General features: G+C 41.2%; 1 protein-coding gene across 1 annotated transcript in view; it reads right to left on the reverse strand.

Moving 5' to 3' along the window:
- The window catches only part of PDE6C (phosphodiesterase 6C), a 44,594-nt gene that overhangs the window by 3,435 nt on the left and 14,608 nt on the right, over positions 1 to 26,551 (reverse strand). Inside the window, exons 9-18 of the mRNA XM_030335148.1 lie at positions 25,549 to 25,698; positions 24,823 to 24,966; positions 23,190 to 23,258; positions 18,105 to 18,251; positions 17,758 to 17,865; positions 17,248 to 17,357; positions 11,731 to 11,818; positions 3,810 to 3,910; positions 1,962 to 2,069; positions 1,743 to 1,806 (exon numbers count right to left, since the gene is read on the reverse strand). Of these exons, the coding sequence (XP_030191008.1) occupies positions 1,743 to 1,806; positions 1,962 to 2,069; positions 3,810 to 3,910; positions 11,731 to 11,818; positions 17,248 to 17,357; positions 17,758 to 17,865; positions 18,105 to 18,251; positions 23,190 to 23,258; positions 24,823 to 24,966; positions 25,549 to 25,698 (1,089 nt within the window). The remainder of the gene's footprint in view (positions 1 to 1,742; positions 1,807 to 1,961; positions 2,070 to 3,809; positions 3,911 to 11,730; positions 11,819 to 17,247; positions 17,358 to 17,757; positions 17,866 to 18,104; positions 18,252 to 23,189; positions 23,259 to 24,822; positions 24,967 to 25,548; positions 25,699 to 26,551) is intronic.

A 26,551-nucleotide genomic window follows, 5' to 3' on the forward strand; every position in this document is an offset into this window, starting at 1 on the left:
CACAGCTTTACTTGACTACAGTGTGAGGACATTTGAGGGAAATTTTATATATCTTTAAAAAACCCAGTATCTATCAAGTTCAATGATTATCCACTAGCTGCCTTACATTGACATGAACCCAGCTTGCCAGGAAGAATAAGATGTGACCACCTTCTTTAAGATGCTCACAGTCTAGTAGAGACAGTTCTGTGAACTATGTGGGGAAGTGCTGTGGATCAAGAAGGGAGTAAAGAGGAGTTTCAGAAAGGAGCTTGCATTTCTGTTGTATCATCAAGGATGAATAGTAGTTTTAGGTAAAAAGGAGGGGAAGACGATCTGCTGAGAGAAAATTGAACATGCAGAGCTTAGAGTGTGAGGCAGTGAAGGGGAGAGAATGACAGGAAATAATGTGGTGACTGTGAGTTAAGGACAGGTGGTGACAGGCCATGTAAGCTTTGCTAGAAAGTTTGATTCTCTAGACCAGTGATGCTTATTCCTGGAGGGGTAGGGTTCCTACAGAATGCGCTAGTGGCCCAGGCAGGTGGGGGCCAAGAGAGATTTAAGTGAAAGTAACTTTGTTTTTTCTTTTATATAAAGCGCTCTTTGTACAACTTTTGGCAGGAGGTGGGGGTGGGGGGTGGACTGAAAGCTTGAAAATCTCTGGCAAGGGGGAATTTAGAAGGCTTTGAAGCATGGGAGTGGCTGAGCAGAACTCTGTAAATAATCCCAGCAGCCATTCAGAGGAAGGCTGGGCGGTTCAGGATGAGGAAGGATCACTCAGGAGGATCCCTGCCACCACAGAGCTGATGGAAGAGGGTGGAAGTCTGACCTGAGGCTGTGGCAAGGGTGACAGGCAGGAATGGGGGAGATGAACTTCAAGCAAGGCCCCAGGTTTCTGGCCGGGGTGACTGTGCAGATAAAGAATAAAGGAGAAAGAGCAGGCACGTCAGGATGGAGGAGCACCAGTGTATGGTTCGGGATTTGATGGTTCCAATGATTCTGTCTTTACTGATACAAACCCACATTTATAATTGGACCCAGTGAATTCTGGCCTTTCTTCTGCTTAGGGTTTTCCCTAGATGTCACTGAGGGAAAAAGAAGCTTCTTTCATCCAGTTAGTAAGAAATAAGTAGTAAACTAGTGGCTCCTGACTCCCACTCCCCAAGGTTGGCAGAGAACTTCCAGGGAGGGCACCCTTAAACATGAACTTATTACAGATGGTGCCTTGTGATAATTGACAGCACAGTGAAGAAGAGGTTGTGGGAGCAAACCACCCCTGCTAGGGGAAACCACTGATGATTCATCTTTGCCCTGTGCTGATTGATTCTACTAAAAACTCAGACATCCCCTGAATAATTTTATATAGTTCTTGCAGCTTGTTCAGTGATAAGGAATTCTTTGCAGAAAGTATTTCTTTCTAAGGTCCCTTCTCTTTGCCTTGTTCTGGGCAAAGAGACCAAATGACCTATCGTGTTATTGACATCTGTGAGCTCTTGAAAGCTATTTGCCTTTCTTCATTAACAGAAATCCAACAGGGAACATTTTATTTTTGTCTTAACTTCTCAAGTTTCTTTTTTCTTTTCAAATTATAAACTGATGGTTTGTTCCAGCGTAATGAAATATAGTTGTATACAAAATATGTAGTCCTATAATTGCTAGCTATAATAAAATTCCGAGATTGCCAGAATCTTCACATTCACCCTTACATGGGACCTAGACTGCATCTGAGAATGTGACAGAAAAGTAAACGTAACTGTACTCGCCTGACTTTGTACCTCCCAGGGTTTGGTTATAGCTGACAGATCACATGCAGTCATCATCATTGCCCTTAGAAGAAAACAAAAGTTGTTAAAATAGAAAGACATAAAAAATAAGGTGGTTTTTTTTGGGTTTTTTTTTGTTTGTTTTTTTTGTTTTGTTTTGTGTGTGTGTGTTTGTTTTTTGTTTTTTGCCAAAAGAGGAATAAAATTATGACTACTCACATTATAACCTCTTTTTTGGTTGGATCAATGGTTACATATTTGACGGCCTCTTCCTCGGTTTCCATTTTTTCACAGGCATCAACAATTTTTTGAAACATGGTTCTCTTCCTAAAAAAGATACAGCTGTGCAACGATTATAGCGTATAAGACCAGAGATTTAAAAAAGTATCTTTAATATGCGCTTCTCAGAGTTAAAGTTCCCACTTTGCATCAGATGTTTACATAGTGGATCTAAAGGGTCTGGGAATAAGAGACTAAATGGCTGCTAACCGTTGGCACAGAAAGGGTTTAAGACAGGAAAACCACCAGCCACAGAAAGGGAAAAAATTGGTAAGTTTGAATACATTAAAGCTAAAAGATACATGTGACAAAAGAGATCATAACATAAACATAAAGGCCACAGGCTGTGATGAGACGTAATGCATAAAAGCAACAAAAAAATCAGAACCTAAAATACATGAAAAGATACTCAACCTCACTGGTAAACAAGAAAATACAAATTTGAACATCAATAAGAAGCCATCTCACTGTCAAATTAACAAGATAAATAAGTGTGTGCAGATCAAAAGTAGTCCAGAGAAGAGGTAACAGGAACTCTTGCACACCGCTGGTGGGAGTTTAAACTGCTCAGGAGTGCAGTTTTGCAATGCAGTATAAAACTTAAGATTTGCAAATCTTGTCGCAATCCACTTCTAGGTACACACTTCAGAGAAACTCTCACGTGTACAAGGACATACGATGTGGTATTGTCAACAATAACAAAAAGTAGGAAATGATCTAAATGTCCATGAATAGAAGAACGGCTAAATTAATTATGGCATGTTCATAAAGCTGAATATACAGTTCAAATGAATGAACTGGATCTTCATTTACCACCAAGGTAAATCTTTAAAACATATTGCATGAAAAAGCAAGTTGCGGAAAAGTATGTACAAGATGAAACCATTTATGGAAAATTTTAAAACGCACATAACAATACTATATGAAAACGTGGATGGAAAGGACAGATACACAGCATCAGGATGATGATGACTGTGAGGGGAAAGGGAGGGGTTTTTCATGGTAGAGTGGGTTCGGATGCCTCGATTGCATTTTTTTTTTCCTTAAAAAAAAAAAAAAAGACCTCAGGTGTGGCAAAATCTTAGCATTTGTTGAATCTGGGTCATGGATATTTGGATATCAATTATATTCTTTCAAGTATCTGTCTTCATCTTTGAACTATTAAATAGTTTTTTAATTAAGAAGGATCAGAGAGGCACAATTTGATACTACCCATCTAAGTCATTAAATAGTTGGATATTATAACTAGTTCACCTTGTCCTAATCCATTTTGCCAAGCAACTCTATAGTTCACTGACAAAATGGGCAGAAGCTCGGAGTATCTGGTCTCCTTGGTCATTTCTGTAGTACTCTGCTATACATAACTCAGAATTATGTGAGTTTGGTTAACGTGCATCCGTATGATCAAGGTTTTTTAGCTCCGAGTCTCCAGCAGAATCAAATGTCTGAGCCTGCAACTCTAAATACCAGACTCTGGACCATGATGACTCCACCAGACCAAAATCCTCCTCAAAGGCTTTGCGGCATCACCCTTCTGGCAGGTACACCAACTTCACCGTGCATTCCTCAAACTTCTTCAATAACAAACTAATCAACAGCAGGGATTAGTTTTTTTAAATATATTTTCAGATGTCTAGTAAACTCACTATCAGTACCTTGAAGGTATTCTACTGATGTTCCAAAAGGAAAATGAATAACTGTGTGTGTGAATAAATGCCTTTTGACTTGAATGCAGTGGATCATTTATGTGAGGCAGAAACACATAGTGTAGGGGCGTTCTGTACTTACTTGAAGTATAAAGCCAGGTCAGTTGCTATTATTGCAACTTCAAACAAATGAATAACTGTTTCAAACTGGCGTTTATTTAGGTTCTGGAAGATGTTTAAACTCTGTAAGATAAAAATTCACAATAAAGTGCAATCATTAATTTGTCTTGGTTCAACAAATAAGCCAAACTATGTTTAACAAAATAAAGATTATTGGCACAGAGAGATGAAAAACTAGGTCTTTCTCTCACGTTTTTTGTTTTCAGCTTTCTCTTGGATTAAATTACCACTCTACTTTGAGTAAAGTAATTTAAACTATAAAAGTAGATACTATTAGCAAATATTCATATAAGCAGTGTATAAGTTTGGGGAGTAAATAAAAGTGTTTTCTCCCAGGATCACTTAAAAATATAACAGTAGACTTAAATTTTGCTTGTATTAACTGAGGAGATTTAATAAAGAATATGTGGTACATCCAGTTGTTAGACATGCTGAATTATCCACCGGATAATTTTTGAGTAATCACAGAAGTTGCTGGATAACTTCAGAAACTATAAATTATACTAGTACTCATGTATATATGGGAAAAGATAATGAAATCTCTCAAGTTCTTAAAATGTTTTCTTGCAATTATATTTTACAAACAACTAGACCTTTCTTCAGAGAGTTTCCCAGTAATAATCTCTTCACATATGGATCAGCTTAATAGTGTGATAGAAAATGAGAGTAAATTTGGCAGTGTGTGCGTGTATATATATACGTGTGTGTGTATATATATATATATGTGTGTGTGTGTGTGTGTATATATGTATATGTGTATATATGTGTATATATATGTGTGTGTGTGTGTGTATATATATATATATATAAAATGTTTTTTATTTATTTTTGAGAGACAGAGCAAGAGTGGGGGGAGGGGCAGAAAGAGAGAGACACAGAATCCGAAGCAGGCTCCAGGCTCTGAGCTGTCAGCCCAGAGCCTGACGTGGGGCTCAAACCCACAAACCGTGAGATCATGACCTGAGCTAAAGTCGAACACTTAACTGAGTCACCCAGGGCACCCCTTGGCAGTGGTTTTTAAAAGGTTTCATATTCCAATATGTATCCTTTTGATGATTACATTATTTTAAGCAACAAACTACACCGAATAACCACTGATAATATGGAAGCCTAGTTAATAGCAGTGTAATAATATGTATTATTTGAAAAAGGTCTCATATTCCAAATAAATCACTTTAGGCATACAGGCCAAAGGACAGATGTATAGTAGTTTTGCCACATGAAATTGATAGTCATGAAATACATACATATACCCGAATTGCATTCTTGTCTTTTTTTCCTCACTCATTTTGACAGTCATCTAAAAACATGGACAAGTCTCCAAACTGAAAAACCTGTCTTAATTCTATAATTTTTATTTTCTCTTTTTTTTCTTTCATATCTAAGGATCATAAAAGAAGAGCTTCTACGTGGTTTTTTTCTTTTTTAAGTTCATTTATTTTGAGAGAGCGCGAGCGCACGAGCATGGGAAGCGCAGAGAGAGCTGGAGAGAGAGAGAATCCCAAGCAGGCTCCTCACGGTCAGCACAGAGCCTGACACGGGGTGGGGGGCTTGATCCCATGAACCGTGAGATCATGACCTAAGCCAAAATCAAGACCTGGACACTTAAGCGACCGAGCTACCCAGAGGCCCCTAAGTGGTTTCTTTTTAACCTATAGATACAGATTCATATTAAAATCCTGCTCTGATTTATATTAGTTGGTAGAAAGCTCTTGACCAAATTTGTGGCCCATCTCTTGTCCCTTTCACTGTACACATTTTGGGCCTTTACTATGGCTTCGTCTTAGTTTTATTTTTCCAGTAACCCTATTTTATTTTTTATTTTTTTAACCTGATATGTATTTTCAAAAGCTCCAATAAAACCTTTTGGGAACAAATTGAGTAACATACACACATATACACATGCCTTTTTTTTTTTTTTTTTTTTTTTTTAAGTAAGCTAAGGCAGAGCCAGTGATCAGAGCAGGAAAGATGATCAACACCAAGACATCAGATGATGTTACTAAAATATGAAGAATTAAGTATCAGATGAGAATCTATGCAGAAAAAACAAGTCACATGTAAGGCAAAAAGATTGGCCATATATACCTCTTCAGGGCAACACTTCAATGCCAAAAGACAGTGAAGCAACGTCCTCCAATTTCTGAGAATAAGTGTGACACAAGACTATATGTCCAGTCAAACTGATCTTCAAAAACAAATGTAACAAACAGGTATTCTTTTTTAAGCATGTACTTAGATTAGCCTCTCTTAGAAAAACTACCATTTGACAAAAGTCTAGCCCATCAAGAGGTGAGTGAAAATAAGATACACAGGAATGGAGAAACCATAATAAAAGGATTGATTGTAAGTATTGGGCCCATTTAAATATAGAATTACGAATAAACAATTGTGTTAGAGCTAGAGAATATTATGCTAAGCGAAATAAGTCAGTCAGAGAAAGACAAATACCATATGATCTCATTCATATGCGGAATTTAAGAAACAAAACAAATGAGCAAAGGGGAAAGAGAGAGGGAGAAAGAGACAAACCAAGAAACAGACTCTTAACTACAGAGAACAAACTGATGGTTAACAGAAGGGATGTGAGCTGGGGGACGGATTAAATATGTGATGGGGATTAAGGAGTGCACATGTGATGAGCACTTAGTGATGTATGGAAGTGATGAATCACTGTATTGTAAACCTGAAACATATAACACTGTGAACTAACTGGAATTTAAATAAAAACTAAAAAAAAAAAAAAGGTTAGGGGTGCCTAGGTGGCTTAGTTAAGTGTCTGACTTCAGCTCAAGTCATGATCTCACAGTTCATGGGTTGAGCCCCACCTTAGGCTCTGTGCTGACAGCTCAGAGCCTGGAGCCTGCTTCGGATTCTGTGTCTCCTTCGCTTTCTGCCCCTCCCCCCACTCACAACGTCTCTCTCTCTCTCTCTCTCGCTCTCTCAGAAAATAAACATTAAAAAAATTTTTTTAAAGGATAAACAACTCTGGAAATTATTGAGCAACATATGAATTTATAAATATATAATGGTAAAACATACTAATGATAATAAGTACCTTACAAAATGGAGGTGAAGATGTTGGAAGCAGCATTTTAATTGTTTCATGTTTCATAGCAGTGAGTTAGTAGACAATATAAAGTTAATACATATAGTCTAAAAATATCAAACATCTAAATGCTGAGCTATGGTTTTTCACAATTTCTCATAGTCCTCTGTTCATTTTAGAGGGTTCTTTAAGAACTAATATCTCGTGGGGCACCTGGGTGGCTCAGTCAGTTGAACATCTGACTTTGGCTCAGGTCATGATCTCATGGTTCGTGAGTTTGACCCCTGCGTTGGGCTCTGTGCTGACAGCTCAGATCCTGGAGCCTGCTTCAGATTCTGTGGTCTCCTCTCTTTCCTCCCCTCCCCAACTCAGGCTCTGTCTCTCTCTCAAAAATGAATAAACATTTTTTAAAAATCTTTAAAAAAAAAAAAACACTATTTCTTGTGATAAAGACACAGTATCTAAAGTTCTGCAATTACATTTCTAAAATGTTTCTTCCATTAAATTTAAATAGAATTACACAAAAATAAATGGAAAACTACTCAACAATGAAAAGGATTCAATCGCTGGTGTATACAATACTAATCTCAGAATTACTACTTTGCATGAAAGAAGACAGCACAAAAGAGTACCTGTATAATTGCGTCTATATAAAATCTACAAAATCTAAACTATAGTGACTAAAAGCATTTCAATGGTTGCCTAGGGCTAGGAACAGAGAGAGGCCTGCACTGCAAATGGGCACGAGGAGTGGTTTGGGATCGTAGGAATATTTTATATCTTGATTGTGGTAGTGGTATCCTAGGTATATAAAATTGTATAAACTCATACAATTGTACACACTGAAAGGATGCAGTTTATTGTACATATATTATACTTCAATAAAGCTGATTTTAAAAACATAACTCTGGGGGTGCCTGGGTGGCTCAGTCAGTTGAGTGCCTGACTTCGGTTCAGGTCATGATCTCACCATTGGACCCCCAAGTCGGGCTCTGTGCTGATAGCTCAGAGCCTGGAGCTGCTTCAGATTCTGTGTCTCCCTCTTTCTCTGCCCCTACCCTGCTCTCTCTCTCTCTCTCTCTCTAAAATAAAGAAACATTTTAAAAAATAACTCTCTGGGGCACCTGGGTGGCTCAGTCAGTTAAGCGTCCAACTTCGGCTTGGGTCATGATCTCACAGTTTGTGAGTTCGAGTCCTGCATCAGGCTCTGTGCTGACAGCCAGAGGCTGGAGCCTACTTTGAGTTCTGTTTCTCTCTCTCTCTGTCCCTCCATTGCTCATTCTCTGTCTCCCTGTCTCTCTCTCAAATATAAACATTAAAAAATTAAAAAAAAATAAAAACCATAACTCTGACTTTAAAAAAAAAGCTTGAATACTATGATCCCATCTTTCTAAAATTGTTTCTCTCCATCCTGCCTGCATACCTTCACAGGGTGGCTGATTAAAGTTCATTAGGTGTTAATGAAATAGCTATTTTTGAGTCATAGAATTTGAAATGAATTTTTTATATTTATTTTTAAATTTTCCCTGTCATCGAGTTTTCATAGTGAGCAAGTGTAATTTTTACAACCAGTATTATTAATTTTGAAAACATAGAAATGTATAATATTCTATTTGTTTTCCTGAGGATTGTGCTGAAAACCTGAGGTAGGGACAGGCGCACCACCACAAGAGAAGGGACCATGTCCCAGCTTGTTCTGGCGGGGCCCCCACTTGCTCAGCTGGTTTCACTATCTCACAGAGAGTCTATGTTCTCTCCTACTATTACAACAGCAGTAAACATATAAATTCCCAGTAGTGCATCCAAATAGGTAGGAATGACTCGAATTCATCCTGATTAGAGCTTCCTGGTGAGGTGAGGCAGGAGAACATATAGGCTATTCTAGTCTTTGGTGTGGTACCTGTGACACCCGTGGAGGAGACTGCTAACGTGTTCATGACTCACTGTGACCATACATTGGATATTTCATTGCTTCTTCACTCCTTTTATAAGATGGGGTTGATATGAAAAAGCATAAAGAGGATTATCATAAACTCTGTCAAGAAGTGTTTGAATAATAACAGGGGTCTGTTATTTATGCTGAGCCATTTGTGTTGTCATTTCTACAATACATTGTAGCATTAAGATGTATGCTCTTTCTAATCTGACTAGCGAGCTTTCCATCTATTCCCTCAGGTGAAAGGGTTGACTGCTGTCTGCTTTGGAATGCAGGTGGTTCTTAACCCTCAGAACGGTGAATCCCAATCTACTAGGATATAATGACATTTTAAGGCAAAGCTTCATAATATACAAAACAAAATACCAAAATTGTTATCTTTTTAATTTTTTTTTTTCAACGTTTATTTATTTTTGGGACAGAGAGAGACAGAGCATGAATGGGGGAGGGGCAGAGAGAGAGGGAGACACAGAATCGGAAACCAGGCTCCAGGCTCTGAGCCATCAGCCCAGAGCCCGACGCGGGGCTCGAACTCACGGACCGCGAGATCGTGACCTGGCTGAAGTCGGACGCCCAACCGACTGCGCCACCCAGGCGCCCCCCAAAATTGTTATCTAAATCATGAGGATTTCCCTTATTTAAATGCTTTTAATGCAAATATTTTCTTTATACAAAAAAAGTAAATAAAAGAGCAACATTGTTTCCCAAAGTGTAAAAGGAACATTTGATGGCTAAAAAATTTGTTTTTTTTTTTTTTTTTTTTAGCGTTCCATTTGCCTGCTCATAAAAATCTCTGTGATTGCATTGCCTGGCGACTCTATTTACAGGCCTTATAAGTCTGCAATTAGCAGGTTGGATAGCATTGTAGACAAGTCCTTGCCAAGATGGTATGGATTACCGAGATGCAGTATGCCTTTTGAGAAAGAATAATAAGCCTTTATACAGCCATCAAAACCAGTTCAGACTCCAGAGTAAATAACATTTAAAAAATTAGGATGGAAAGCCACAAGAACATTATAAACACTTAAATCCCAGAAAGGAAAAACATATGAGTACGAGTACCACCCAAACATTTGTTTGAACTCACGACACTGAGGTCAAGACCTGAGCTGAGATCAAGAGTCGGACATTTAACAGACTGAGCCCCCCAGGCGCTCCTTGGCTGAAGTTTTTAAATATATTTTGCTTTAGTAGGTAAATGTAAAATTAAATAATAAATTATATTTGACAGTACCTGTTTACGATGTCACATAATCAGTGACACCACTGATTATGGAAAGTGGAGAAAATTCTTACTCGAAAATGTAAGATTGTCCCAACCAGTAAGAAAAAGACTCATAAAAAATTAAATAATAGCAATTTACTCTTATCTTCCCAAACTACTTTCAATTCCACTCCTTTTAATTTTCATAGAACAGATATTACCATCATTTTTATGTTATAAACCCTACTGCAGGGAGAGGCTCTGGCTATCCACCAGAATTATTAGCAGTCTTATTAAAAATGCAGATTCCCGGGCCAGAATCCCTGAGAACCTCATCAGTAAGTGTGAAATGAAGCCCAGGGTCTGTTTTTAACAGCCTGAGTACACTTGCCTGGTGAATTCTGATGCACTTGTCCGGGTCCCTCTCTCTGGGCGTGGCATCAATCACAGGTGATAACAACACTCAAGTATTGGGGCGCCTGGGTGGTGCAGTCGGTTAAGTGTCCAACTCTTGATTTCAGCTCAAGTCATGATCTCACAGTTTGTGAGATCCAGCCCCATGTCGGGCTCTGCCCTGTCAGCTCAGAGCCTGCTTGGGATTCTCTCTCTCTCTCTCTCTCTCTCTCTGCCCCTCCCTCGCTCTCACGCGCGCTCTCTCTCTCTCAAAAATAAATAAATAAACTTTAAAAACAAACAAAACACAGTCAAGTACGTTTTTTTCTTTTTCCAACTTTTGGCCTGATCTCTCTGCCTTACAAGTTTCCCCACTTGGCTTCTCATTACTTGGGAAAATGTAGTGTTATCTCTAAATTTGGACATATTTCTGTATGTTCCTTCCCTGAGACTTTAATAAAAGATTATCACAGAAACAGAAAAGCTCCACTCCCAGAGGGCTTATTTCTCCTGAGCATGTGTGATTCTAAACAAGGTCTCTGCTATGACAAAATTGTTCCCCTCCATCTAATAAAGACTCATTTAATTAGTTTTGGTTTGGAACTTTCTCAAGAGATTTTTTTTTTTTAAGTCTAACTAGATTATATCCACAACTTTTCCACAAGCCTATATAACCCTTAAGTAAAAGTGTTAAAAGGAAGAATGATTGCTGCCTATGGAATGTTCGTAGTACCTGTGTGCAAATCCAAGTGAATTCAAGACCACGCCCAAGCCACTTCCAGCCCAAAGCTGTTGGTGACCCCGCCCCTCTGCTCTCCTATGCCACGCCCACTCCTGAATGTGGCCTCTCCCTGTCTCTCTGATGCCAGTTGTCTGTCGCTGTCTTGTATCCTGATTTCATGCTTGCCTCCACTACCAAAGCTTGCCTTCCTCAAAGATACGGACAATTCCTCACAGTGCGTGCCCCATGAATAAGAAAATCACTGGCTACCTAGCCTCGTTTCCCCTTTCCATGGATATACACGTTAGGGTGCACAGAGCCCTCTCACGTCCACCGTAAGCTTTTGCTTCTCTCTCCACAGACCCGCTGAGATTTTGCGACTTTCTGTGCCTCTTTTCTATCTCAGCTCCTTCTAACTTGGTTGCTCAAAAACTGTTGCAAAATAGCTATTTCTAGCAATTGACCTCAGAGTATAGACTGCCAACTGCCACAACTCAAGGCCATCCTCTTTCTAAGCATTTTCCGTGGGTTGGTGCTTTGATCCAGAGCTTCTGGCTGCCCCTGGGAAAGCCTCACGTACCTCATCCTGCAGTAGAGTCTTACTGTACTCCAGGTGGTGCCTCTCCAGAATGGAAGATCCATGAAGCTTTGCTAATGGAGATGTGGATCTAGGAGGAAGAGGACATACCATAATTTTAAAGACTACACATATGCCCATAGAGAATAGAGTCTTTACCCTCTGAGGATGTCTTCCATTTCTCCTTCCTCCCTGTCCTCTAATGGCTGTGAAATGGTCGAAAGTAACATATTGGAATAGATTTTTTAGGCTTAGAACATGAGAATACACTCTTAAAAAATTCTTTAAAAAACCTAATTTGTTGAATGCATAAAATGACTGAATTATTTAAATTAGGAAGTTTGGTTCATCCACTGCATCTTTCAGTTTAAAATCTTTAGGTTCCCTGGAGCTTATGGTAGTGGCCTATGACTTCCAGAACATGTAACAAGTCTGTTGAAGCCCCATCGACCATTTGCATGGAAAATGTTTATTAAGAATTTCCAGGAACCAAAATAAAAATGATTGTAAAGCAATCATTTCTTTCCTCCTCAAAGACAGGGACACAGAGTTTAAGTTAAAGTTCCCATTTGTTTTTTACTTTGTTTTGTTTTTGAGACAGAGAGAGAGAAAGAGGGAGAGCTGGGGAGGGGCAGAGAGAGGGGGACAGAGGATCCCAAGCTGGCTCCTCACAGACTGCAGTGGGTCCAATGCAGGGCTCGAACTCACGAACCATGAGATCGTGACCCCAGCCAAAGTCTGATGCTCAACTGACTGAGCCACCCAAGTGCCCCTTGAAGTTCCCACTTGTTAATGATTAGGTCACAGCTTTAAATAAGTGGGGACCTCAGTCTTTGGTGCCTTGTCTTTCTTCAAGTCTTCCTGTTTAAGGAATGGGAAGCACCTGAAGATAAGAAGGTAGAAAGAGGAAGTGATGGAGAGAGGCTAAGGTCAAAGGCCTACACAGATAATGTGAAGACTTTGCTATAGAAATACAGAGCGAATAAATAATTTGAAGGGAAGAAGACATCAGAAATACAGGTGGGAGCCTTAGTAGAGAAGTTTCATCTTATTTCAGCAAGAACAGAACTTTAGGGAGTAGAGGAGACAGTAACAGGTCACGAACAAGTCTGGTAAACCAAATGCTCCAGTTAGGGAACAATCAGACTATGCCTGAGCAATATTATAATTGATCATAATTTTAGCACATATTTACATACATACTCTGTGTCAGCACTGGAGATTAAAAAAAAAAAAATCAAAGCTTGATTCCCGTCAGAAAAGAGTAGTATCTTTAATTCCTTTAGTTTTAAAAATATCAGTCAAAAAAGGTTTCTGGGAGTTAGAGATACACCCAGTCTCAAAATAACACCTCACAGATTACTTAATACAAAGGAGAAAATGTACTTTTACATAAAGAGATCTCCTGGATATCACCCATAAATAATTTAACTAAACCTCATAAATAATGGGACAAATTGCTCTCATGGGCCTCCTGAAGAGCTGAGAAGGGCACAACATCATCAGTGTAGAGTTCCTGTCAAAAATGTTTACTCTGGGCGTAAACTGAGCCTGGGTGGCTCAGTTGGTTAAGCGTGTGACTCTCGATTTTGGCTCAGGTCACGATCTCGCGGTCCGTGAGTTCGAGCCCCACGTCGGGCTCTGTGCTGACAGCTTGGAGCCTGGAGCCTGCTTTGGATTCTGTCTCCCTATCTCTCTGCACCTCCCCTGTTCACGCTCTGTCTCTCCCTCTCTCTCAAAAATAAATAAACATTTAAAAACTTTTAAAAAATAAAGCAAATTTCAGAGAAGTTATTAAAAGTTTCAATGGGATATTGAGGGGAAAAAATGTTTAAATCACACCATCCGTCAATAATTCTCTGTATTTTGGATGTCTGGCAACAGTAAGCTTCAAGTATGGAAAAAAGCCAGTGTAGACTGTGATACTATCCAGGCACTCAGGGAGAAAATAACCAAAGGAGAGAAACTCAAGCAACAGAGATTATGGTATGGCTTGACTATTGAACCTATCAGTTTCCCTGGAACACTCCCCCAGAATGATTTTTGAAAATTAGAACTCCAGCAAGGGGCAGTGTTGGTAAAGAAGCACTAAGGGGTTCTTTTATGGTAGACTAGTAACATCCCAATTTCCTGAAGAAATTTGAGGATTGTAGTACGGGGGAACACCACTGTCAGTATCCCCTGGAGAATTCTGAGGTAGCGGAGGAGACGATTAAAGACTGGATCCAAGTAAATTTTACCCTAAAATGTAAGAAGTAGAAAATGGCACAATCTGTAGATGACAGAACAGGAAGATTGACCTTTATCTCTGAAACAGTTTAAACTGTTTTGGAGTTTGTGAGCGCTTACAGAATAATCACAAGGAGATTCCAGAGAAGGGTTACAAGGAGAAAATGATGCCAAGTTGATGTTATGGCACCTTCTGTGACAGGGCTGGTGGGAGCGGAAGGCCAGGACCTCATGTGTCTGGATTTCAGCCAGGTAATTGACAGGACACCTCAAGATATCTTCGGTACAAGCCAGAACAGCAGAGCTCAATGAGCGTACTTAATTGGCTGTCTTCAACCCTGGGGGTACGTTTCCAGCCCTGGGCCCCGAAACAAGACCCTTGCTCTTGTCCTGATGCATAGCTTTATCAGAGACTTGAATGAATATTGATGGAAATCATGAGTAACTTTCCAGTGACAGAAAACTGGAAAAAAACAGATAATCCACTGGCTGACAGAGCGTGACAAATGAAGACTTCAAATAAGAGTGGAATAAAGAATCAAATTAAGAAGATGAAATTTAATGAAGATTAAATATAAACCACTTAAGGTCCTGTCTGGATTACTGTGTTAAATTCCAAGACCTGTATTTAAAGAATGACATAAAAACACCAGACAGGATTCACAGAAGAATAACAAATAAAATTACATGTGTGGAAACTGTTATATACGAAATGATTTAAGTAACCTGCTGTGTTCAACCAGGAAAGGCTGGGGGAAGTGATAATTCTCCTTAATATGAAGGAATGGCCTGTGGTTGAGAAATTACATATATTCTAGCAGCTCCAGAGACCTGAACCAGGACAAACAGATGTTCTCGGGAGACCGATTTCAGTTCAGTATCATGAAAAACGTCCAACCGTTAGAATCATCTACAAACAGAACTGTCTGCCCCGTGGGCCATTATGGGAAAAAAATCATATGTGGACTCAAGGAAATGGGGAAGGAGGCAGTAGAGAGGAGAGGTCTGCGTGGAATGGGGGATGAGATAAATTCTAAAATTCTTTGTATTTTTGTCCCAATAACATCCTGTATTTCTTCAGGAACAGGATGGGGGAGAGTAAAAAGGCAGAAAGACAAGAGGGGTGAGAAACTAAACAAGGAAAGAGGGTAAAATGAAGAAAGAAATCAGTAAGCTTAGAAATGAGGGAAGCAGAAAACAAACTGGCTAGCAAAGTGAAGTGAACACAGGAGCACAAGAGAACTGAAGGGAATAATAGAAATGTGAAAATGGCCAGGTTTTTAGGGCATTGTCAGAGGGTAGGCTAGGGCTGGGGGATAAGGATGGAAACCAGAACCAAGAGGGCCAGACATGTTGGAGACAAGAAATCAGACCAAGGGCACAAGGAAGTGGACTCCAGCCGGGAAGTGGAGTCATCTCTGTCCCTGCTGCTTCAAGTCACCCTAGGCAGTGACCTGATTTGTAGCCATCAATGTGAGAATAATAATACCGTTTTATTCAACCTTGTAGTGAACTGCTTTTGCCAATGTAATGTCTCCATGTCTTTGTGGGCTCCTCAGCGGCCTCCAGAACAAAAAGGACGTGAAGAGACTCATCGAGCATCACTACTGAAGGACAGTGAGCAGAAAGACCATGTTTGATCACAACGGTGCAGCGGAGCTACCAGAACCAGGAGCACATCTGTGCTCAGGTGCCTGCGGTGGGGAAACCCGTGCACGGGTCCCAGGCCTTCCGCAGCCACATATTCCTGCTGTCCAGTCTACGGAGAGAAATGCTGGGAGAAGTTCAGCGTGCCCCCGCCCCAGCTGACAGACAGGGGGACCCGCACAGACTCTGAATGCCGGACCAGAGCAGAGACCTCAAAGGTGGCTGCATCCTTCCTGCAAACTGGAGGCCAGACACCACATCCAATGTGGCTGCTTCCTTTCATGTAAGGCAAATTGGACTTCACCTTTTGGAGCTTGTTTCTTCATCAGTAAAAGGTGGAGTGCAGCAAAGATTAAATGAGACGATGAGTGTCAAGTTCTTAGCCTGGGTCAGCTCACGATAGGGGCTATAAATGTGAGCTCCTTTGGAGCTGAATTGGCTAATGCACCAGTGATCAGAGGAGAGGAAGGGGACCCGGCGACTGTCAGGAGACTTGTGTGCGAGGTGCGGAATAGCCAACGTGGGCCCGAGTCTCTCGGGAGGAAGACGTCCCTTGCCCGAAACCAGAGTGCCATTCCTCTTTTCAAGGCAAAGCCCCATAGGTGAGAAGTCACTGCTCACGATGTGCTTTTCACTCAGTGAACACATTTTTCTTAAGCACCTACTATGTAGTTTCGTCTACATGTAATTTCATTTGATTCCCACAAGTCCTTGCGGGTAGACATTGTGCCCATTTTACCGTTAAGAAATTGAGTCTCAAATAGATGAAGGGATATCCCCCAAGCTGCCTCAACCAGGAAGTGGTTGGACCCCACAAGCCCAGACTCCAAAGCTTGTTGTCTCTAGAATACCTAGTGCCTCCAGTAGCTAGTGTGTCAGAGGTGAGGATACAGTATCTAAGGCACACAGGGCATCCTAAAAGCCATTATCAAGGAGCAAGGCTGGCCATGGGCATTGCTGATGAATTTTGAAGGGTGTCAGTGACAGAATAATAATACTTACTACTCATTTACTGCCAAGAGGCTACCATGATATTCATTTGTTCATTTCATCTTTACAGCGACCTTACCTATTAGGTACCATTATTATAACTCTTATTTTCCAGGCGAGGAAGTCGAGGCTTACAAAGTTTAAATGACTTGTGAACCCAAATCTGTCTGAGCTGAGAACCTGCACCCTTACTGTTTGCACGTTGTCGGGGCAGGAGAATAAGGTGCAAACCAGCTGAAGGAGAGCTGGGGAGCAGCAGAGGAGCCAGGGGAAGGGAGAGGAGTGAGCCCAGGAAGAAACGCCCCCTGGCTTAAGCTGGGGGCTACACAGGTGTATACAAGTGTAAGCCCAAGGCCTGTGCACTTTCATATACGAATCTGATACTCTGGCTAATCAAGTTGAAGAAAGGAGGAGTGAAGGCATTTACAGGTAGGGCAGGGCATGCCTGGAAGTGGAAACCCAAGGGCAAGGGGGCTGCAGGGCTGCAAGCTTCCCAGGAGAAAGCAGACATTATCATGAGGCTGAAGCTCAGAAGGAACAGAACATGGCCCTGAGAGTCCTAAATGTGATGAAGAGTTGCTGACAGGGCCAAGGGACAGAGACAAGTTCTCTTCTCCCCCTGGTGCCTTCAAACATCATCAGTATATCACTTACTTCATCTGATACAAATTATTGGTGCCTCTGTGGTCAATGTCATGGCAGAAAGCAGCAGCGAGCATGGCAAAGGCTTCAAGATCCGTATAGTATTTCTTTAGTCTACCTGTCTAAAAGAATATATGTATATACATTTACTTACATAAATACACCTCCGAACAAGTGCAGTGAAGCCTGCCTGCAAAGGAGAAGACGGCCTGCTGTGTTTTTAGACCAAGTTGGCTTAATTTCTTGCATATTGCAGCTCCTTCTGGGCAATTACAAAACCCAGCAGGTAACCGAATTTTCCTTTAAAGAGGTAAGTATGTGAATGTCAAGGTGATAATCCCAGCCCCATACCCAGGGATACCCATGTTCCCTGGCATCATCCACAGGGAAGTTTGGGATTTACAGGATTGTGTCCACGAATTCCAAAATTACTGACCTAAAATGGTGGACCGTATCCATTTCTCATCATGCCTAAGAGGGAAATGTGTGGGTTGACAATTATTTACAGCTCTCTGCACCTACCATCAGCAAGGTAAACATGGTCTGCCCCACGTTGAACCCGTGCCTCCAGTTGTGGTAAGTGATGGACCGGTACCCTTTTCTCACGGTGTACATCCACCTGGTAAGAACCTGTCACCCAAAGAAGACAACACCGTTCAGACTTTGGAATAGAATTCTAAAGGTTACAAGGTCTGTGACAATCTTATCTAAAAAGATAGGTTGGTCTTGTTGACAGGGTTTAAGCTGATATATTTACAAAGTTAATAATAATTGAAAATCCTAACTGAAGTTAATCTTTTGAACCACGGGACACATTAGCAAGTACAGCAACAGAATCACACAGTATTTTAAATTAAATGCGATCTGACCTCTACGGGTACTTTGAATTTCTCCACCACGTTTATTTCAAAGAAGAGTCGCAGCCCACACCTAATCAATTCGTGCTCTGTGATGGGGAAGTCACTGAAGCGGAATTCGTACAGGTCCACCGTCTGTGGGTCTGGCAAGTCCTCTTTCTGTTGGGACAAGGACAGATGGTTTCAGGTTACATGCATCTTCTTTCCCTTTGGTCTCAGACATTCAGCCCTGGGCGTAAAACAAAATTACCACGAAAGGATACCGCACGCAACCCCACTGAGCCTCAGTGGGACTGGCTCTGGGGGATGCGGTTTACGTGTGTTATTATCCTCACAACAAACCTGCACAATTATCCCCATTTCCAGATGGTGACACTGAGACTCAGCTATATTAAGAAACTTTCTGAGTGCTGGAATTCAATTCCAAATCCATCTCCAATGGCTGTTTTCTTTCTTTGCTGCTAAATGAAATGTTTAGTTGCAGCAGCCTTACCCATTTTCAGTACTCGACTTTATTTTCCTATTCAAGAAATGTTTAGTAAATAGTATGCGATCACTTAATTCATTTCTATTGTATTCTTTTTTTTTTTTTAGTTTTTATTTTACATATATTTATTTTTGAGAGACAGAGTGTGAGCAAGGGAGGGGCAGAGAGAGAGGGAGACACAGAATCAGAAGCAGGCTCCAGACTTCTAGCTGTCAGCACAGAGCCCGATGCGGGGCTTGAACCCACGAACCGTGAGATCGTGACCTGAGCCGAAGTCGGACGCTTAACCGACTGAGCCACTCAGGCGCCCCTTTTTCTATCGTACTCTTTACATGCTCAGTAGACTGTGGGCACCACAGTGTGGGAGCACACGTGTCTTATTTGCTGCGGTAGCCCAGAGTTGGCAGGGCCTGTCCCAGACAGGTGCTTGGGACATGTCTGTGGACTGAATGAACAAATGCTCTGTGGTGCACTGCTACACCTGCAGACACCTCACTTACCCCCACACCTTGTTAGGATTTAGGACTGTAGATAGGTTAGAGAGTGAACTCAGCACATGAGTATTGACATGGCTGAGGAAACAAAATTATGGATCTTGCCCTGAAAGAACGCGGTCTATTGAAATGGTTATACAGTATAGATCATTGAAAGGTGAGAGCTTAGAATACTCACAGAGCATAACATCCAGGGCCCAGGGCTGGGGGAGAAATTGAAGGCAGGTTGGAAGTGGGATTGAAGAAGGAGAGATTCAGGAAGGATGTGAGTTCAGATGATTTGTTGGAAGGCAGGGAGGAGGAAATCCCAGGGGAGGAGAGAAAGCACCAGGAGGGAGAAGTTAGCAAGAGCTATGTGGGTCCACGTACAGGAGCAATTCAGTGCATTGGGTATTTACTGAGCCCGTGCTGAGTCCTGTGCACTGTGCTAAGGCCATGTCCCTCAGCAAGTTTAAGGTCTCCCAGGGGATAGTTCACACTCTACTTTATACAGATTTCAATACCAAATGGTATATGGTTGTTTTAAGTAAAATTATGGGTTTTCATCCCCTAACCCCTGAGTCGGAGTTGACTTCTCACACCCTTGTCCTTCTCTCTGTTCCCCAGGTCTCCCAGTGACCTCCTGTGATCCCCTCTCATCAGTCTACTCTTGGACTGGTCACTTTAGGCAGAGATTTTTTTTTTCTTTTTCCCTGAAAAGCAACGGTTTGGAGCCAGGAGACTAGTGTTCAGTTCTGGGTTCAGATTAGCTACATTTCCCAGACTGAACTAGCCTGTGAAATGGGAACAATAACGGTAACATTGTTGTCTTCATTGTCTAGCAATGCCAATTTCATCTGCAAGTGCCACAGAGAATTAACGAGGATTCAATTCACAAAACTTTTCTCTATTTCTCACAGGACGCTGCTATGTCCTTGGCTACTCCTTCTTGTCATTTTCTTTCTCTCTCCAAACCTTCCCGGCTTCCTTACCCATGTGAGTTCTTCTGTTTCTTTCATTCATTTATTGTTTATTCATTCAACAAACACTTATTGGTTCCTATGTGTGTTGTAGCCATTATGGATGAATAAAGTAGACATTATCATTGCTCCTGAAACATGCATTCTCACGGAGAGGCAGACAATAAGCACATCTTTTAAAAATCAGAGTAAGAGAAGGTTCATGGGCTGGGGTGGGGAAAACTCCATGCCACACAGACTCCCCACTAGAGGCTGTCTCAGTCCTACAGTTTGGAGAGTGAAGATAAAATGTGAAAGTGCTTTTTAGTGCTTTCAGGCTCAGTCACACTAAAGTGTAAATGTGCATTTTAGCAGGAAACAAAGGAAGAGGTTCGCAGAAGAATGACTCCCAGATCCCATTTGCAGTAACAGGCAATCCAATAAGATAGTAGTTTAGTACAAAGATGATAGGTTTTGAAGAACAGCCATTTAAAACTCTGTGACACAGAGAGTTTGTAAGAACAAGGGCTTTTGGTTAGTTTGCTAAGTGGGAATTCTGGGCACCCCAAGGCCAGTTTTCACCTCCCTGAGGAATCACACAGTTAAGCTGCTACCCCACTTGGCCACGAAATGGCTCTGATGGCCACCTGTGTCGAGGCTGGTTTGCTCCGTCTGTTCCCAGAAGGGTCCCCCTGGGCCCCTGAGTGGGCCACTTCACGGGGTACCAGGCGGTCATGCTGCCCCGCCTTCCCACTGGGCCTCAGGGCTCCTCCCCTGTGCTCCCTGGGGCTCTGCTACACCAGCTGGCCTGGGGTTCTCTAAGACAATGTGCTCGCTTGTGTCTCCAGGACCCGTTCTGTACCGTCTTGCTTCCCCTTCTCACCTCCAGCCATCCCCAAAACCCTTATCTGCAACTCCTGCCTTCCCATCAAGCCTCATTGCCACGGCTATTGTCTCATATTCGACCACCGTCTGTGAGCAGAATCGGGCCCTTGGCCTCCCCGGGGCCGTTGGTGTCCACAGTCTATGAACTCGTCCATCTGGGGCAGTGTCACTGTTTGTATTTTATCTCCCCAGTAAATGGGGCCTCTTGAACCAGATAAGACCAGACCACACTACCTTTTGTCCTCAGGATGCAGCACAGCTCCTTGTATTATAGTACCTCTCGATAACTACTGCATGAATGAGAAAAAACTGAATTAAGGATGAGTGACGAAGGTACTTCTTTGGGAAATCCTCTCCAGATCTACGGTGTGGCGATCGCGAGCTGCAGGGCCTCCTGATTTGTCTTGGAAAGGAGGGAAGGTAGGGGGATTTCTTTCCTCATCAGCGCACCCCTATCCCAGTCCTCCTCATAAAACAAAACTGCAGTTGGCATCCTGACACTGTAGAAATTCTCTAGTTCTCCACCTAAAGGACGAAGGCCCTTACATTGAAGAAGCAACAAAATGGGCAAAGAACCAGTAGCTTCACAAGGAAATGGACTGTTTTGAATGTAAAATCTGCTCCAGGCTTGTCCCAAATCATTACTGCATAAAACTGAGGAACTCAAAACACAATCAAATATTGCCGAGTTCTCCAAAAGTCATACGTCTCCCCCTTGCCATGATTGCATCTTCACTGCAAACATTCTTGCTGTGTAACTAATTAATCAGCTATAAGGTAATTTTTGCCATAAAAATAAAATCACAAAAAAAATGAGAGGGACATTCATTAAAAAGGATGTAACATAAAACATGTAACATTATGTAACATCTTTATGTAACATAAAAAAATGAATAACACAATAAAAGAAACCTTATTGTCAAATTTTTTTAAAAATTTGAATATATTTAGAATGTATAGCGTAGATTCATGGCAGTACTGTGCCAATAACTGATTTCATTCTGTGGATTAAACCTCAGCGCTTGTCTTCAAAGTCTTTCATTTAGAGTGTTACACTTTTTTTTTTTTTCTTGTTGATTTGTCTCCTCCTTTGGCATCACACTTTCTTTCTTTCACTAAAATTTCTTCCTTTGTTAAGAAAGGCATCAGTTTCCAAATACTAGGAGGCATATTTGCAACAGAGCTCTGTATTGTGCTGTGAAAGCCTTCTACACCATTGTTTGTTCCTGGCAGATTGTCCCGCATCTGCTGATAGAGGTTCCTAAGTTCTATGGGGAATGTGGAGGAAATGCTAAGGTTGTAATGCGTTTGTAACTGTGCTTTGGCCATTATGACTGGCACGTTACCGTTGTCTAGTACAGCCTGGTGCACAGTCTGGCTTCACATTCTACTCCACACTTCCAGTGAGGTTTATCACCGTATTTTCTATCAAGTCCGTATACGGAGTTGTCATCACCCCCTACTTTAAGACCACCCCGTGTACTTGTCACAGCATAGACCACTATGAGGGCTAGCTGAGGTTCATACAGACCATTATGAGGGCTAGCTAAGGTTTATATAGACAATTGTGAGGGTTAGCTGAGGTTTACATAATATAAAGACGAGAGTTTTACTGATAACTAGCTTCAGTAGATTAACTCTGCTGAAGGCAGTCAATTCATCAATGAAGAAAGCAAACCAAACTGTCAAAAGAGTTTTCTCTTTTACAGAAAAACTGCCTTACAGATCACTTAGTTATGTGGCAAAAATATTTGCCACGAAATGGTTGTGGCAAAGATGTCTACAGCAAAGAAGTTTCGGGCAAAACTACCTAGAACCAAATATAGGATTAATAACAGGAAGAGAAGTTATTTCAACCATTTCAACTGGTGGCAACAAGAGGAAAGAACCACATTCCTCCAAGTTCCAGAAAACAGAAGCAAGTGCTGGCAGAGGACAATTGTGCCTTGAAGGGTCTTTGTTCTACTGTAATTCTGTCATGTCTTCGGGGTGACCACAGTGTCATCCAAAACTATCAAAATAAACGAGGCCATGACATGCCTAGAATCTGTGCCTGCGTTCCTTTACGCAGAAGCCTAGTTTTTGATTCTCTATTATCTTTATGGATTGGACTGTAGGGGGCACAAGGAGGAAAAAAATGCAGAGAACTAAAAGGTCACTCTTTATAAGAAATCTCTTTTCTTTTTAGTCTTTAAAGGTGACAGAGAAGAGGAAACTCTTACATGAGAAATGAGAACATGTATCCTAATATATTTTATTTAAGCGGCGTTAAGGATAGAAGTAAAACACTTACCAAAATTGTGACAAGTTGTTTTTCTTCACAGTCTTCAATTACATCTATATTTAACTTCTCTTTAATTTTCTAAAATGTAAAAGCAATTGAAGTGTGAAATTCCCATAAAGTAAATTTCTATCTGACTCCTCTACTCTTAAGATCAGTTTAAATGTGTTTAAAATATGCTGTAATGAGTTCTTTGCAAAGATGTATTCTAGGTACAAAAAAGACCTATAGCATTGATTATGAAGAATTTTCTCCAAAAAAAATAATGTAATGAATTTTTTTTATTTCCTGAAAATGTAACAGTGGCTGTCAGAGAGAGAGAAGGGGAGACACACAGAGAGAGAGAGAGAGAGAGAGAGAGAGAGAGAGAAATGTGGGTTATTTATATGTAGGCAAGAAAGAGAGAAAAATGAGTGGCTCATATTTGTTTTTCTATTAGTTTATGGAAATTTCTCTTCATCCTCCTCAGGTTTTCTCATTTTTAACATCTCAACTGTCAAATAAAATTTCTCTTATTCCTCAAGCAACTCAGCAAAACCAAGACCAGAAAAAACAAAACCCACCCCAAGAAAACTATACCTACACACACACTCTGAAAACCAGGGAAATAAAAGGAATAGAGATAGGGGATGTGTGATATTTTCCCTTCATTTGGTGGTGATTAGAACACTGTTAATAAATATCTATCTACTTGCTTCCCCATCGTCCATGATATTGGTCTTGGCCACATTTGGCCAATGAGAATTTTAGTGAATGTGCCATGAGGGAAGACTTGAAATGAGCTTGCACAGTTTGGCTTGCTCTCTTGCACCTTTGACCTCACCATAAGAAGAGCATTTATCAAGTGGCTTCTGGGCAAGAAGGATGAGGTATGCATAGAGCAAACCAAACTCACAGCTTAGAGCCAAGCCCAACTAGAAATCAGTTTAAGACTAGTCAACCGTTGGGGCGCCTGGGTGGCGCAGTCGGTTAAGCGTCCGACTTCAGCCAGGTCACGATCTCGCGGTCCGTGAGTTCGAGCCCCGCGTCAGGCTCTGGGCTGATGGCTCGGAGCCTGGAGCGTGTTTCCGATTCTGTGTCTCCCTCTCTCTCTGCCCCTCCCCCGTTCATGCTCTGTCTCTCTCTGTCCCAAAAATAAATAAACGTTGAAAAAAAAAAATTTAAAAAAAAAAAAAAAAAAAAAAAAAAAAAAAAAAGACTAGTCAACCCACCAATGCATGAGTGAAAAAATAGATGTTTAATGTTGTATACCACTGAGATGGTATGGTTGTTATACATGGCAATGTATATGGCAATAACTGACTGATACACTTCCCTTCCTGGAAATATTTTTTCCTTGCTAACGTACTTGAATCTAGATGTCACTCCTCCAGCTCCTACAGACCCAGGAGTTGAGTTGTTGTTGTTGTTGTTTAAGCAAAGTGCTATTCCAACCAAGCAGCCAAGAAGTCCAATAAGGCTCTGTGTCCACTGGGCCACCCAGGTCCACAGCCCCCACCCCACCCCCCACCAATCTCCTTGTCTCCTCCTCCTTAGCCTAGGACTAAACCTATTCTCATTTGTCAGACCTCTAAGTAATTAGGCGAATTCCAGGAGCTGTGCTTAGATGCCACCTAATGTCCACAGGACTGAATTCCCCACTTACCAGAATAGACTTGACTTCATCAGGAGTAGCTTTGGTCTGGCTCATGAGCATTTCCTGAGCTATATCCTTTCTGTTTTCTAGCTTATTCATTTTATCATAGGTGTCAGTATTTAAAAGAGACCATCCAAGAAATTGTGTGAGAGTCTGAAATGGATAAAATGTGATTCAATTCTCTAAAACTGAAAAACTGATTTGGAGGCAACCATCTACATTCTTTCCTCTCAATCAATCTCCCTTCTACCATCAACAATTCAGCTTCGTATTTCAATCTAAGAACAAAAACGTACTAATAATCAGCCCCAGACAATGAAATTGGCTAATCCCTTGCTTTTCAAAGTGCACCAGGCACCATGAATATTTTATTAGAGCAAAAGAATTACAATATCCAGTAGAATAAAGCACAGCCTGAAACTCAGAGGATTGAGGGTGACAGCAAGAAACATAAGGAATAGAAAGGGTGGGGAAAGGAGATAGAAAATTTCTGTCCAGTTGCCTAATATTGTAAAGAATTTTGATTAAGCCAAAGTTCAATCTTTGGAAGAAAATGTTGCAGTTTACAGAAGCCAGGAAACAGAAATGACACAATAACCACATATTGACCGCAAACATATGTGACTCATGCCTTAATGGCCCTTCAAAAATATCACTCCAGAATAACAAATAATTGTGCCACCTCTATTGTTTCATGAATTTCATTTGTCTCCATTAGTTTATCATTGCACTTACCTCAGTAATGTGTTCATCATATTCATCAAAAGGTTTTCCATCTTTCCTGTTGTAAAATGTAGCTACTCCCACAATATCTTCTTTCTTGTTGACAATAGGCAGGGATAAGACATTTTTAATGACCCAGCCAGTTTCATCTACAGGTCCTTTCTACAAACAGGAAGGACACTTAGATTATTTTCTTAACTTTTAATTTTGAAATACCTATAGATTCACAGGATGTTGCAAAAGAAATGTATAGTTAAGCCGTAGGTACCCTTCACCCAGTTTCCCCAGAGGTAACAGCTTGTGTAACTGTAGTGCACCATCAAATCCAGGAAATAGATACTGATACAATCCATGGATCTCAGTCAGATTTCACTAGGTTTATGTGTACTTATTGTGTGTGTGTGCATGCGTGTGTGTATTTCTATGCAAGCTCATCACATGTGTACATATGTGCTCCCACCACTAGGATCAAGATAGAGGACTAATGGAGCATCACAGGCTTCCCTGAACTACTACCCTGTCGTAGCTACCTTCCCCCAACTCTGGTTATCTTTAAGGAAGAATAATCTAATCTCTATGTGAGCTGTACAATTCCTACACTGGGTCAGAAATTAGCTGGGACTATAGAGCCATAAAAGTGTTCTAGGCCATTTGATGCAGTGTACTGGAACCAAGTATCTACACTGTAACAACCCTAATGGCTTCTCTTTTGCCCACTGCTATAAGGATCGGAAGCCTCAGTGTTCCCCATTCACTTTTTCTGTCCCCCAACACCTGCTTAACTAATTCCTTATATTAAATTCTCTCTGTTGAAATACCTAGTGTGGTTTCTGTGTTCCTGACGGATCCATCAAAACCGTCTTTTGTGTTCCCCTGTGATGTGCCAGGACCTGGGCTAGTTGCTGGGGCTACTAACCACAGGCCCTAAGCTCAGGTTGATAACACTCTAGTGGGGGGATACAGACACAGAAGTTTAGGAGCATTTCTCAAAGTGTGGTGTAAGGTCAACGTGCAA

The sequence above is a fragment of the Lynx canadensis genome, chromosome D2 (assembly GCF_007474595.2).
Source record: "Lynx canadensis isolate LIC74 chromosome D2, mLynCan4.pri.v2, whole genome shotgun sequence".
In the NCBI taxonomy this organism is placed as follows: Eukaryota; Metazoa; Chordata; class Mammalia; order Carnivora; family Felidae; genus Lynx; species Lynx canadensis.